General features: G+C 59.9%; 1 protein-coding gene across 4 annotated transcripts in view; it reads right to left on the reverse strand.

Annotated features, from left to right (window-relative positions):
- NAV1 (neuron navigator 1) overlaps positions 1 to 14,191 on the reverse strand; it is a 115,428-nt gene that overhangs the window by 80,403 nt on the left and 20,834 nt on the right. For all 4 annotated transcript variants that reach the window (XM_081123865.1, XM_081123864.1, XM_081123863.1 and 1 more), the window contains exons 2-3: positions 6,260 to 7,013; positions 1,963 to 2,066 (exon numbers count right to left, since the gene is read on the reverse strand). In XM_081123865.1, coding sequence (XP_080979991.1) covers positions 1,963 to 2,066; positions 6,260 to 6,981 — 826 coding nt within the window. In that variant the 5' untranslated portion in view covers positions 6,982 to 7,013. The remainder of the gene's footprint in view (positions 1 to 1,962; positions 2,067 to 6,259; positions 7,014 to 14,191) is intronic.

Consider the following 14,191-nt stretch of genomic DNA (forward strand, 5'->3'; position numbering starts at 1 on the left):
CTCGGGGCTCCGTCTCCCCAAACACGGATCAGGGGCACTGAGCAAGGGGACGGGACCCAGGTGAGCTCCTGGACCAGGAGGGAGGGTGTCTGAGCTACAGAAGGAAGCAAACCTGGCCCCTGTAGTCCACAAACTGAGAGGGAGATCACAGGATCCGCAGCCAGAAAAAGCACATGATCCATAGCCAGGAAATCACATGATCCACAGCCTGGAGATAGCAGTGCCGGGTCCTGTGGGCAGTTCCAATCTATAATGTGGGACCTCTGAGGCGCCCAGCTCTCCTACAATGTGGGGGGTGAGCCCAGGCCCCCCAGTGCTGCCTGGTCAGCTCCGACACGGGTGGTCACTGGGTGGCCTTCTGGGAGCCAACGGACTCTCCAGGGCAGGTTCGCTGGATGAACCTCGAGACTGACCTCCCTGAGTGCCGGCCACAGCCTTATTCATCTTTTACATTCCCTGGTGCTTTGTTGATTGAACGACCGAATGAACGACCGATTGAATGAATGAATGAATGAATGAGTCGGCCAAGCCCTGAGTAATGTTCCTCCTAGGCTCCTGGTCCTCTCCCCTACGGGTGACACACTTTCAGACTGAGCAGTCGAGGGGTCTTTCAGCAAACAAGCCTGGGGGGGTTTCCTAGAGCCCCCCCCCCACTCATCGGATGACAATCTCGAACGCAAGCCGGTTCGGTGGCGACCAGCGGCTGCAGCCACGTGGCGCACATAAGGAAGCCGTTACAGTAACAAAGCTGCCGATGTAAAAATAGAGACATAGTTTCCCGGTTACCACACTCTCATTCTGACGGCTTCCAGTGCCAGCGAGCTGGGTTTCCTTCTGTCCCCTGCAGTGCCCCCCGCCCCCTGCGTGCCTGCCTCTTGTGGGAGGTGGGGGTTCACTGTGTCGACACCCAGGCTCCACCCCAGCACCCTCCTCCCCGAGGCCTGCCGGGGAGTGTGGCTGCTCTGTTTTCAGGGTGGCGGTGGCTCTAAGTCACCGCTGTCTACAGGCCTGGAGACGGCTCGGAAGAACCCAGTTCCTAGGCCGAGTGGGACACCTGCCCGCCTGCCCGGCAGAGGACAGTGAAGTCGGGGACAACAGCCAGCAGTGTCCGGTGACAGCTGGGTCAGGCTGGGTCCCTCTTCCCACTGGCGCAGGGCACCGAGCTCAAGCTGTGACAACTCCGGGTTTGCCAAAAGCTAGTTCGTCCCATTCCCGGGACAAGCGTCGGTTTCTCTGAGAAACCAGAGGACAGAGCTGCTCCCTGCAGGGTGGAGTCCCATGTGGCTCTGGTGTGGGCCTCGGCTGTCCTCTAGGTATTTAATGTTGCGGGAAAACCAACCCCCCCGCCCAAACCCTGCTAAGATTTTAGAATCTCATCCATTTAGGACCCAACCTACGGTGCATTCATTGACGCGCCATTCATTCATTCAAGACACCTGCTGAGCCATGGGCCAGAGACGGGCCCTGGGAACAGGCAGAGTCTCTGCCTTTGGAGAGAATCGCTGTTTTGGGGAGTCTCATATTCTGGTTCCTGAGGCTCAGGCAAGAGCACTACCCACGTGCCATGATGCGCTGTGACTCAGGAGTCCACAGCGAAGGTGACTGGCACGGGAGCGGCCTGTTGAAGGTAGTCCAGGGAGAGGAAGCAAGTAGCAGCATGGCTCTGGGCTGTAGGCCTGGCGCCCGGCACCTGCTTCGATGGCTCTCACGCTCCCAGCTTGTGCCTCACTGTCCCAGCCTCGGCAGCTCCCACGACCTGAGCGTTGGCTAAACATGGCCCCCACCAGCCCCTCTCCTGTCCTGACCTTGAGGGGCTCCTGGATGGGAAGGTCCAGCTGTGGGCTGAGTCAAGCACCAAGTGTAATTCATGGTTGACGCCCCTCAGTGAAGAGATGGATCTGCCCGTCCAGGTGCCCAGGGGCCTCCCCACCCCGGGAGGAAGTCCTTCCTCCGAGTACTTACCCATGCAGGAGTCATCGTCCTCAGTCCCGCCAGGGGGGGTGGAGCAGCCATCCGAGGTCCAGCTGCCCTGGGAGCCGGGGCCCGGTTCATGGTCGGTCTGCAACCTGCTGGACAGAAAGTGGAGGTTACTTGAGGCCTCGAAGCCTCTCCATGGGACCAAGGAACCCCCCCATAGAGCTTGGTACCTGCACCCGTATGCCTGGGCCTCCTTGGTGGGCACATGCCCATGTGTGCATGCTGGGAGGCAGCAGGTCTCTGGGCAAAGTTGGGTGGAGGAGACGGGTGAGCCTCTGAGGGCACAGATGCCTGAGGCTAGTCACCCTGTTCCTACATCACCCATAGGGCACAGGATCTCAGGCCTGGCCGCTGCCCCGGGCTCTGCATGGGTCACACAGGGGAGAGCTCCCTCTGAGCTGAGGTCACTGGCTCGTCATGGGAGCTCAAGGACAATCAGACTCCCTGGGCTGGCCCAGGTCCAGGCAGGGAGGTTGGAAAGGAGGAGGGGTAGGCTGGGCTTGGGCCACTCGACTCCCAGGAGGATGCATGTGCTGGGCCAGTGGTGGCAGCAGGCAGGGTGGGGTCTCTGGGCACCAGCTCCCAGCGCACACAGACCTCTGAGCTCCACCGACCCCTCCCAGGAACAAAGGCTGAGGGAGCTCTCATTACAGGCAATTACCCTGGGCTCCGGAGCTGGCCCGCCCATGGCTCTCTCTGTCTCCAGCTAAATGGGCCCTCTGGCAGCTGGGCAGGAGGGGGAGGGGAGGGCTGTGCAGGCAGGAGGGGAAACTGATGCTGGCCCTGGGGTGGGGACGAGGCTGGGGGACCCTGCGCGTCTCCACGGCTGTGAGATTGCCCTCTCTCCAGTTCTTACTTCTCAACACCTAGCCTGCCGGGCCTCGGGCTCAGCTCTGCCGTGAACTCGCTGCGTAACGCAGAGCAAACCCCTTCCTTCCCCTCTCTGGGTCTCGTGTGGGGTGGAAGTTTCGACCTCCCTCCATGGCCCAGATCAGTCTGAGAGTCTGGGGTTGAGTTCTGGGGAGCAGTGAGCGCAGACCTGGGGGTCTGAAGTAAGGGAAGAGCCCGCTGGTGAGGGAGTCGCTGGATGTTCTAGAAGGGAGAAGAAACTCTACGAAGGTGTAAGTGTTTCCCTGGATAACAGCATTATGTACAGAGTAGCGGTTTGACCCAGAGCAGGTGGGCAACATCCAGGATTAGAAACAGGAGTCCTTTGCTGCCATGGTTACTGTTGCCACTGTTAGAATGCCAGGGTGGGGGAGGGGCGGGCCTCTTCCCCAGGGATGCTGAGGAAGGCGGCTGGCACCTCCCCGCCTCGGTGGGCTCTGCACCCCCCGCCCACGTCTCCCTCACTTTCCGGCCTGTATGGACGCTGGCCGAGGCTCAACCAGACGGAAAAAAACCAACCACCCTACCCTCCTGACACCACTGACAGGACAAAAGGCAGCTGCAAAGGGAGGAGGGGCCACATGCAGGGGACCCGAGGACCAAGAGAGTAGACTGAGGGGCACTGTAGCCTCCTTGGGTCCCAGGGGCGGGGTATCCCAAGGGGCAGCGGCCGGGTCAGAGGGGAGGCAGGCGATGAACTCCCCTGGGAAGGGCTGTCCTGCACCAGACCCTTGATGGGGCCAGGGAGTGGGGCTGGCAGGCTCACTCCCTGGGGAAGCGGGTCAGCTCCACCAGGCTGCAGCTCTGTAGGAGCTGAGAGGAGCCGATTCCACGAAAGCAAATGTCTACGGCTTCTAGGGAGCAGATGGCATGTCCTTGGCTATGAAACTTGCAGGACGGCCCAGCCTGGCCCTTGGCAGAGCTGCCCGTGGCACCAGCTCCAGGTCTCACAGGGTGTGCTGGGCCCCTGCCCACCTGCCTGCCGTGCCTGGGGGTGTCCCTGGTCCTAATCTTCCCTTGCTCGAACCGTGACCCTACCCGCAACCGGAATCCAGGGCCTGGAAGGGGCAGGGTCGAGGGGTGGAATGATGTGACACCCCCCCCCCCCACTTCTGTCTGCAACGCAAACACGCAGCGTCCGCCGCGTGGCTATGTTTAGGTTGCATTGAAATGTTCAGAGGAGAAAGTTCTGACCCCTTTGGAAGACGTCAGGTTCTAAATAGGGCAGGGAACTTGCAGGGTACAGCATGGAGAACCTCGAACAATTTAACGCCTATTTAATGCCCAGACACTTGTTCTCGGGGGCTGAATTCGAGACGAAGCGCGTCAGCAGGACCTGAGAGTCGCCGGGGGGCATCTTGCCAACTGGAAAACGACCGTTAGAAGGAGGGTCTGCCCTGCATTTCTGCTTCCTTGAGACTCTACGGACATGCAGGGTCGCCGGGGACAGAAGTGAGCTGCTTCTTAGAAAAGGAACCCATGACCCAGCCTGTGTGGCTCAGTGGTTGAGTGTCATCCTGTGCACCAGGAGGTCACCGGTTCAGTTCCCAGTCAGGGCACATCCCAGGGTTGATCCCCAGCAGGAGGCAGCCAATCGATGTTTCTCTCTCCCCCTCTCCCTTCCTCTCTCTCTAAAATCTAAAATCAGTATAAGCATATTTTTTAAAAACACTACTGAGCCCGGCCGGGCATGGCTCAGCATCGACCTAGGATCCAGGAGATCGTGGTTCGATTCCCAGTCAGGGCACAGGCCCGGGTTGTGGGCTCGATCCCCAGTCAGGGGCGTGCAGGAGGCAGCCGATCCATGACTCTCTCATCATTGATGTTTCTCTCTCTCTCCCTCCCCTTCCTCTCTCTGAAATCAATAAAGACATATTTTTAAAAAAACACACTAACGAAAAGGAGCCCATCGTGTGGGCTGCGGGGTCAGAGAGATGCTTTGGGAGACGGGGGCCCGCAGGTGAGAGGTCCCTGCTCGAGGAGTCGGGCAGAATTCTCACAGCCTCTCAGCTCATCTGTAAACCTCTCTGGCTGGAAAGCGCTTCCTACTGAGCCCCCCGTCTGTCTCGATTCGCTTCTGGGCACCAGGACACCGACTCCATTCCTTGGCACCGCGTCGCACAAAATAAACCTAATTCATCTCGCAACGTGACAGCCCCTCGAGTATCTGAAAACGGCCCGGGGACCCTCTCGGAGCCTTTCTCTTCCAAAGCAAACAGCTCCGTTCCTTCCATGACTCTCGTGGCACGTCACTCCTAGGACCCCTCGCCAACCTGCCAGTCTCCCTCCGCAGGTGCTCTTGTGTGTCGCTGTCCCTCTCGAATGTGGTGTCCACACCCGGACACGCTAAGGGAGGCCTGAACACGTGCGGAGGGTCACGGGACCCCAGGTACCAATGACCGGTACGAGAGCATTGAGACTTTCCAGAGACGACCTCACACTCTCGGCTTCTGGTGAGAAAGTTAACGCTCCCCACGGACCCCACCCCCAGCCCCTAGACGCTGTGCCCCCTCAAAGCCCCCTAATAGAAGATTTTCTACACCCAAATGTGAGCGATCCCCCTCCCGTGAGCACAGGGAAAACCCCAGGAACCGAGGCGGCCAGAAAGGGGCCTAATTTGCACTTGAGTGTTTCTAGACTGAGCGATACTTAGTAACTCAAGTTCCGTTGACTTAATGTGGTCACTTGAGCATGGAGCTGTTTTCATTGGAAAAGCAGAGCGGACTGGAGTGTCTGTTTTTCTACAGTGTCAACTCGCCACGTCTGAGGAGAGCTGGACAGACAGCTTGCTGACCCTGTTGCTACGAGCCGTGGCCCGGCGGCCACCCCTCTAGGACAATTCGAGAAGCATTACGTGGCGTCCTTGGTATGCCGGGCCCAGAAACAGACGCACATGAGGCAATGTTACCGTAAGTGGAGAGAGAGACTGACAGACAGACAGACGCAGGCACTAGGGGCCCAACAGGTAGGGCCTCACGCCCCGGGACCTGAAGGGCCAGTGTCTGAGTCAATGCAGTTAATCTAACCCACCTGGTCCCAGGTGAGCTGGGTCAGACTGACCTACCTACCTACCTACCTACCTACCTACGTAACCAGCTGCTTAAGCCTCCAAAAGACCCCGATGATACACGGTTTCACTTCCCACAGAGGAGAAATGGACATTGTAGGAGCACCTTGCCTCGGTTTGCTCTGGAGTCCCCAGAATAGGCAAAGACCAGGGCTTGGATTGGTCCCCTTTTTAAGTTTCCAATCCCAGCACAGCTCTCAAACCCCAACTCGGTAGGCCTGCCCTGCCGACGTCTTCCACGCTCTGGGCCCCCTGGGCCCCACCAGCCACTGGCCAGCAAGGGCCCCCCTTGTCTGGGCCTGCCCGGGTCCCGCTGCGCCAGCTCACCGGTACTGGAAAGGTGCCACCGTAGCCGTGATGGGAGGGCTCTGCTGATGGCCGGAGGAGAAGCTGATGGCCCCCGGGGCTGGCGAGGGGCGGCTGCTCTGCACGGGGCTGCGGACTGGAGAGGAGGCCCCTGAGGCTGCCCCGGCCTCGAGCTCTGAAGACCTGGGGACCCCAGAACTTCTGTAGTTTCTGTCTCTTTGATCTTTCCCAGGGCAGTTAGGAGGCTTTTGACCTTCAGGAGTCCCTGGTATTTGGGTTTCTCCACGAGGGCTCGTTCGGGCTGGGCTCCTGCCCCGGGTCTGGCGGACTGGAATCCCTTCCCGGGCCACCTTCTTCCGGCCCTGGGAGCCCTGTGTCTCCCCAGCTCTTCTGGGACCAGCCTGGTTGGACGGGGCCGCTTTGGGGGTCACTCTGGGACTGCTCCACGGGGATCCGGAGACGCTCTCAGCACCCTCTGCCGACTCTCTCGCCGCCCCAGAGGGCTTCGGGGAGCCTCTCCCCCGGGAGGCCTTAGGAGAGGCGCCCCTGGGATGGCCGGCAGCCCGGCCCGGCCTCGGGGAGGCTGCTCGCTGCGGGCTCAGGGCCAGGCCAGCCTGGCGAGGCCGCAGCTGAGGAGAGGCGCCCGGGGTGTGGATGCGGGTCTGGGAAGCAGCTCGGGGCACAGGGATGGAGGAGGCGTAGTGCGGGCGGCTGGCCGAGTTCACGTTGGCCATCCCATGCATGGTCAGCAAGGCCGGAGGTACGGACTAGTGCCCTGGGGAGAGAGGAGAGAGAGACCGTGAGGCACTGTCCTCAGCTTCTGCCCCTCGGTGCATAAAGAGGACTTTGGGGGCGGGAGGCCCCCAAATCCCTTTATCGGCTCAGAACGGTGCTGGGAGGGCCACAGAGGGGGACATGCTTTGTGACTTGTACTGAGCTGGACAAACAAGGTTCACTCACTCCCCCGACCCCGTTCCTGTCCGCTGATCAGGACAGAGGCTCCCGCTCACAGCCCCTCCCTCTCAGACCTTCCCTGGCTCCCTGGGTCTACGGTGTCCCTGGGCAACCAGCAGCCTGCGCCCAGGCTTTTCTCCAAACATCCCTTCTACGTGCCGTGTTACCTGGCACCTGACTGTCCCCCAGCGGATCCCACTAGGCCCAAAGGTGGTGCAGCCGATCACAATGCCCCCAAATCATAAACTTGTAAATACCCCCCTCCCGCTCGGCCACCTGGCCCACGCCAGCCACTGGCCCTCCTCACTGACGCCACTCTCCTGGCTCCTCCCACTGTCCCCACCCCTCAGTCCCTGGAGGTTAGGGCGCCTCCTGACGTGGCAAACTGTCCCCTGCCCACTCCTCTGGCCTCAGAGACCGTGTCCCACCGTTAGATACAGGCAGGTCCTCCCCACACCGCCTGCGCCTTCCCTTCCCACCCCTGATCCATTACTTGTCCCATCTCTCCTGTCTCCTCAGCTCCCTCTCCCCAGCACGTGAACGGATGGATGGATGGATGGACGTGAATCGCTTTCATTTCAAAGGGAATTTGAAACCGTTTACAAAGACAGGAGCCTAATTCAGACACGGAGCGGGACAGTCGGGTGGGGGGCAGGTGAATGGAGAGGCCGGCGGCTTCCAGGGTGAGGTGGCACAGCCCTAGCCCGTCACGGGGTACAGCCCCCCCTCTCTCGTTCCATCCCGTCCCTGCTGTTTTCAGTCTCATGAGCTGAGGCGCAGGCACCGTGTCAAGGGTCCCTCCTTTATTCGCCTGCAATGGCCCCTCGTCGGTGCCGGATGTGTCATTCCCATGTCTCAGGCCGGGGCTCCAAGCACAGAGAGGCTAAGGAGCTCGGCCAGGATCCCACAGCAGAGCCAGGGTTGGGCCCAGACAGTCTGGCTCCAGCCTGTGCCTGTGACTACCCTGCCCCAACGCTCACCCTGCAGCCCGGATCCAGGCCTCCCCCGTCTCTCCCGCCCCCAACCTCCCAGCCTTTCAGCCCAGACCGTTCTGGCTCCAGCCCCATCGGGACAAATGGAGGCTACTGGCTCCGAGCTCCGCACACCCAGAGCCAGGAAGTATTTGGGGCCCATAAATACTCCACTGGGGCTCAGAAGGTGGCGAGGGCTTTAGTGCCAGGTCCCGCAGCTCTGGGCCCGGCGGGACGAGGGGAGGGAAGGCGGGCGCTGTATTCAAAGGTCCCTGGCAGTTCTGGAGGACCCGCCAGGCCGCAGATCCAGCCCGGGCTCCCCACCACCCCTTGTGCCCTTGAGGCGCCCTCAGCAGGGCGGGCAAGGTGGGCAGTGGTGCTGATAGGACAGCTCCGCCGCAGTGGCCCTTAAAGGGGCCTGTCTGCGCCTGCACTGGGTCAGGGGCCCCGTTTCCACAGGTCAGAACAGAGTAACCACAGCGTCGAGACATCGGATGTGTTTTTTAAAAGCCCAAAGAAAGAAAAAGAAATGAAATAAAAAAAGAAAAGCCTGGAGGTGGGACTCTCGGTGGCTGGGTCTACATTGGGGCACATCATTTATCTTCCCTGGTGCCTTGTCTACCAGCTTTGAAACAGGGAGGAAAAGCCTGGCCATTCGTGGTGCAGGACCGTGTGTCCAGCACGGTGTGGGGTCCAGGAGCCAGAGCCACCCTCCTCCTACTCGCCCCTCCCGGCCCAGGGCAAATCCAGCTGCTTCCCAGCTGTGGTCCTCAGCTGGTTACTTAATGCCTGGGCCTGTTTCCTCCTTTAAAATGGGAACCGTAATAAGAACACCCCTCATAGGGTTGTTACAGAAACTGCGTTATTATGGGAACGCCACTTACGGGAGTGCCTGGCCCATAGCAGACACTGAAGGGATGTCTGTCCCGAGCCCCACTGCTGGGTGATGGTGGTGCCTGGGGGGGGGGGGCTCCTGATCTGTGCCCTTCCCCCACTCACACAGCTTCCCCTCCCGCAAGACCCCAAGACGGGCATCGTGGAGAGACCCCCAGGGCTGAGGACAGGGCCCAGTAGCCATTTACTAAAGGCTTCTCTTCCCATCCAGCCTCTAATCCTGCCCATCTCTCAGGACGGATGAAGGAAGGTCTCAGATGGGGGGGAATAGGAGCCCCCTGCCCCACGCTCTTGGCCTGTCCACCCTGGTTCTGGGCTCCAGCAGCCAGCGGGGGCCATTCGGCTGGGCTTGGTCCTTGGCAGAGAACAGGATGGGCAGCCAGCAGTCACCTCAGGGTGGGCATGAGCACAGGGCACAGGCATTGGCACGAAGCAGAGGAGACCGGGGTCTGCTGGCCTGGGCCGGGCCGGGAGGGCTGGGGAGGGGGCTCAGTCCTCCCAGCGCCCACCGGGTTGGCTCCTGGCCCAGAACGGGGCCTAGGACTGCCCACGAGTGAGCGAGCGATGGGGCTCATCACTGTCCTGCTGGAGTCCGGCACCCTCGGGGGTTCCTTTAGCCTTAACCCTGCAGACCCTCTCCTTTCCGGCTCTTGCAGAGGAAAGACGGGACTGGCCGCGACCGTCTCAGGTGATGGCAAATAGGTCAGTTTCCTGGCATTTACAGAAAGCGATCGAGCCGGTGCCAAGACGCCACCTGTCAAACCAGCCTGGCCCGTTTTCCCAAATGCTGCCCTGCCCAGCCCTGGCGTTGCCCAGAGCAAGTCCCTCACTCTGCTCCCCGGACTGTGCCCCGGCCCGGTGTCCGCTCTGCCGGGGTCCAAGCCGACCGGTGGGACACGAGGGATCTCAAACAACCTACATACAGGGAGGTCCCTCCAACTCGTCTCTGGGAACCTCTCACCCCCCTCTCGAGGCTGGATGTCCTTTCAGTCCCATTCTTCCTGCTGAGTCAAGTTGGACCCCCCCCCCGGGTCTCCATTCTGGGGGGGTCGTTCCTCCCAGCCTCTGGCCGCTGACAGAAAGTGAATTTTGAGCTCCGGGAGGGGCCCACAGCTGAGGACTGTGCTGTGTCCACACGCTCCCATCTTTCACTGATTTGATCGGCGGAAACAGACCACTGCCAGTCTCCGCGGTTCCTTGTCAATTAGCCAGGAGAAATGATTTACTGCTAATGAAAACCGACGGTTTAAAGCCATCCCACAAGTCGCAGGGGGCTGGAGGCCGCAGTTATAAATACCTCCCAGGACGCCGAGCTGGGGCGGGGAGCGCGAGGCCCCACGGGGCCCCCTCTCTGCGCCACGGCACCCGGCTCTACTCGCTCTGGGTGCTCCCTGCACGAGTGGGCCCTCCTATCGTGTGTGGGAGACTCGAGTTCTAAATAACAGGGTGCAAAGCCCAGGCCCCCGGGGAGGTGCCCTGAAGTCAGTCCGTGTGGCACCCCGTCTCATTTCCTCCGTCTCTCCCTCATTACTTCCTCCTGGCCGGGGGTTACTAGAGGTCTGGCTTCCCCAGCAACAGCTTAGATTCCAGATGGGCCCTGGGGCTGACGGGTGGGGGTGGGGCGGGAGGCAGAGGAGCCGTGGAGGTGGGGGGCTCGTCACAGACAGAGAAACTGGAGCCTAAGTAGACCCCCAGGCAGCTGGCCAGGTGACCGGTCGCCCGGCAGGCCTGTCAGTTACATCTCCCTCACACTTTATTATTATTTTCTCCCACAACTCAGACCCTCCAATGTTCTTCCTGGATGGTTTTTCCAGCCAGGAAGATGGGGGGGGGGAGTTGCTCAACCAGCCCCACATACATCTCAGGCCCCAAAGTCCAGGCCTACGAGGCTGGGGCAGGGGAGATCTGGGGGGCGAGGGGGGCTGGGCCGCTCTTAGGGCCCTCAGCCCAGGGACCCTGCTGCTGGCAGTGTGTGGCTGACGCCCGCCTGGGGTGCGGGTCCCTCAGTCTGACTGCAAACCCGTCTCTGAGACTGGGCCGTGAGGTGCAGACCAGACCACCTGCCAGGCTAGGGCAGAGCAGGCTGGCTACACCGGCCTTCACCCGAGACTCAGAATTCGTGAAGGGCAGTGGTGGGGTGGGAGGCAGAGCCTGGGGGCTGGGGGCCGGCCCGACGGTGAACAGGGGCCCGGGAGAGGGACCACCTGGCCGGGTCCCAGCACCAAGTAACTCCCGGGGTTATTCCATCTCTCGGCCTGAGCGTCACCGTCTGAAGAGTGGGGCCAGCGGTTCCAGCACAAGAGAGTTGAATTCAAGTTCCCTTGAGTCTCTCATTCCAGAACCTGAGCCCCCCTGTCCTGCTGGCTCCCCCAGCCCCTCAGAGCCAAGCTAAACCCATGGGGGGGGCCCATTTCTCATCACACACGGAGAAGATACACCAAGGTTGGCGGTTTGATGCCCGGTCAGGGAAGATGCGAAAACTGACCACTAAACTCATCGGTAAGCGGAACAACATGCTGATGCCCCCCCCCCCCCGCTCAAATCAATCAATAAAAAGGAATTCAAGGTAAATAAGCCTATTTGGAAAAACAAATCACATCTACCTTATTAAAAAAAAAAAGAAATGTACGAACGTGTCTCAGTCCGTTGAGCGACTTTCGCAAAACACCACGGAAGGGGGTGTCCTATAGACAACCAACGTTTATTCCTCGGAGTCCTGGAGACTGGAGTCCGCGGCCAAGGCGCAGGTGGGTTCGGTGTCGGGTGAGGACCTGCTTCCTGGGTCCTTGCTGAGACTTCACATTGTGGGAGAGACAAGGGCGCTCTCGGGGGTCTTTTTTTTTTTTTTAAAAAAAAAATATCTTTATTGATTTCAGAGAGAGGAAGGGAGAGGGAGAGAGAGAGACAGAAACATCAATGATGAGAGATTGATCGAGCCCGCAACCCGGGCATGTGCCCTGACCGGGAATCGAACCCCGATGGCCTGGATCCTAGGTCGACACTCAACTGCTGAGCCACGCCCGGCCAGGCTCTTTTTTTGTTTTTTAATCCTCACTCGAGGTCCCCCCCCATTGATGTGAGAGAGACACGTCGATTGGTTGCCTCCCACACGTGACCCAGCCGGGGCTGGGGATTGAACTTGCAGCCCAGGTGCATGCCCTTGGCCGAAATCAAACCCCTTCAGTCTGCCGGCCTGTGCTCTAATCACTGAGCGAAACCAGCTGGGGCTCTTTTATAAGGACACGAATCCCCTTCCCAAGGGCCCCACCCTCACGGCCTAGTCACCTCCCAAAGACCCCACCTCCTAAAGCAGTCAGCCCACCGGAAATATTTAATAAAAGATAACTCTTATACTAAAAGTAGTAACATGCTTGTTACAAAAGCCTGGAAAATCTAGAAAGAAATACATAAAGGAAACGCCTCTCCCCTGGAAGCTCACCAGCCTACGTCCAGCATTTTTAAGGGCTTTGGTTTCTTCCAGGACAGTGCACGATCCGCACTCACACACGCGTAGAAAATCATGATTATACACGTTTTACATCTTTTTCACGTGCTACGTATTAAGCAGTTTTATTTTGTGTTTTTAAAAACCTTCGAAAACCTGCTTGTGAACTTGCGCTACGGGATTTTGTGGCTGCGCCGGGCGGAAAGACTTAACCACCCCGCCCCAGCCATCCAGGTGTGTCCAACTTCCCGCCGTTAAGCACAGCCTGGGATAAACATGCCCGTAAGCCCCGGGCTACATTCTTAGAAGGGGAATGTTGGGCTCGGTTACAAATTGCAGGCCGCCGCTCAGAAGGATTCCACCGACTGGCTCCTCCTGACTCAACGGGCTCCTGCACCCGACCGCCCAGCTCAGCAGCGGGGCCCGGCCTCTGCGGGGTCTGCCCCCTCCCCTTGAACACGCAGCAGTCGGGCCCTGGAGGGAGCCAAGCTGGCGGCAACACCGTGTGGTGTGGCCCTGGGGCCGCAGCTCCGTCCCCCCCCCCCAATACAGAAAAGGGAAGGAGGGCTCTGCTTTGGGTGTTATCAGGCCAGAGGCTTCTTAGTCCTGCTTTGGGGTTTGAAGAATGCTCAGGGCGAGGCCCAGGGACGGGGTGACGGGATGTCCCCTGGCATTAGGAGGGACTCGAAGTGCATGATGGTACCACTGAGGAAAGTGCCGGCAAAATGGGGGTGTCGGGTGGGCTCGCTGAGCCCCTACAGGTGTCCGGAGCGGGGCTGAAGGTCTGTGCACTCTCGACCTTGAACAGTAAACATCCTTGCCCCCCCCCCCATGGATGTCCCCGAGCTGAATCTGCATCTCCATAAGCAGACTGTCAGTCCCAGGACTCGCTGTCTCATGAGGTTTGGCCTCCGTTACCTGTGACACCCTCTGGGGACCTTGAGAGTGAGCACGTCATTGCCGGAAAAAGGCACGAATGTCCTGAAATGCAGGGTCTCACCTCCCCCGCCTACCACCACCTAACTTTTCCCCCCTTTCTTTTGGCAGTCCTTGTTGTCATGGAGACGCTAACACAATGGGGCAGGTAGGAAGCCCGTTGCCTGGCAACGAGATGCGGGAGGTACAGGATTGGCTGCCGAGGTCTAAGGGAGCATGAAGGCTGAGGAGGGCAGGTGGGGAACAGGAAACACCCGGGGGGACAGGCTGGGAGAGACGCGGAGACAGGACCCCCGAGAAGGGAAAAAAAACCCCAACTAGAGGCCGGAGGAGAGAACCTGCAGGGGCTGGGCCACCGTGTGTATCTGCTGGGATGCTGATGCCTCGATAAAACAAAACAAACACACACGGATATGTTTTCATAGCTGTGTTTACAGGGCAGCAGGGTGGACCGGGAGCCAGACAAAGAGAGGTTCCTGAACAGGAGAGAGGGAAAATTCTACGGGAAGACCGCGCGGTGGAGGGAGCCTGCGCTTTCGGTCGACCCTGGGCGTGAATCTCCACTGCCTGCTCCTCGGTGTGGGACCCCCTCCCCGTGACACAACTTCGAGCTCAGTTTTCTCATCCGCAAGATGGGGACCGCGCTGTGTATCTCATTCCGGCTGTTGCCAGAATAAAGGCGGCAACGTGGCGTGTAGGGCGCACGGCTCAGAAGACGTGGATGGCGTGGCCACTGTCGCTGGCGTTTGGTGA

Source organism: Miniopterus schreibersii (assembly GCF_964146895.1).
Source record: "Miniopterus schreibersii genome assembly, chromosome: 21".
Lineage (NCBI taxonomy): Eukaryota > Metazoa > Chordata > Mammalia > Chiroptera > Miniopteridae > Miniopterus > Miniopterus schreibersii.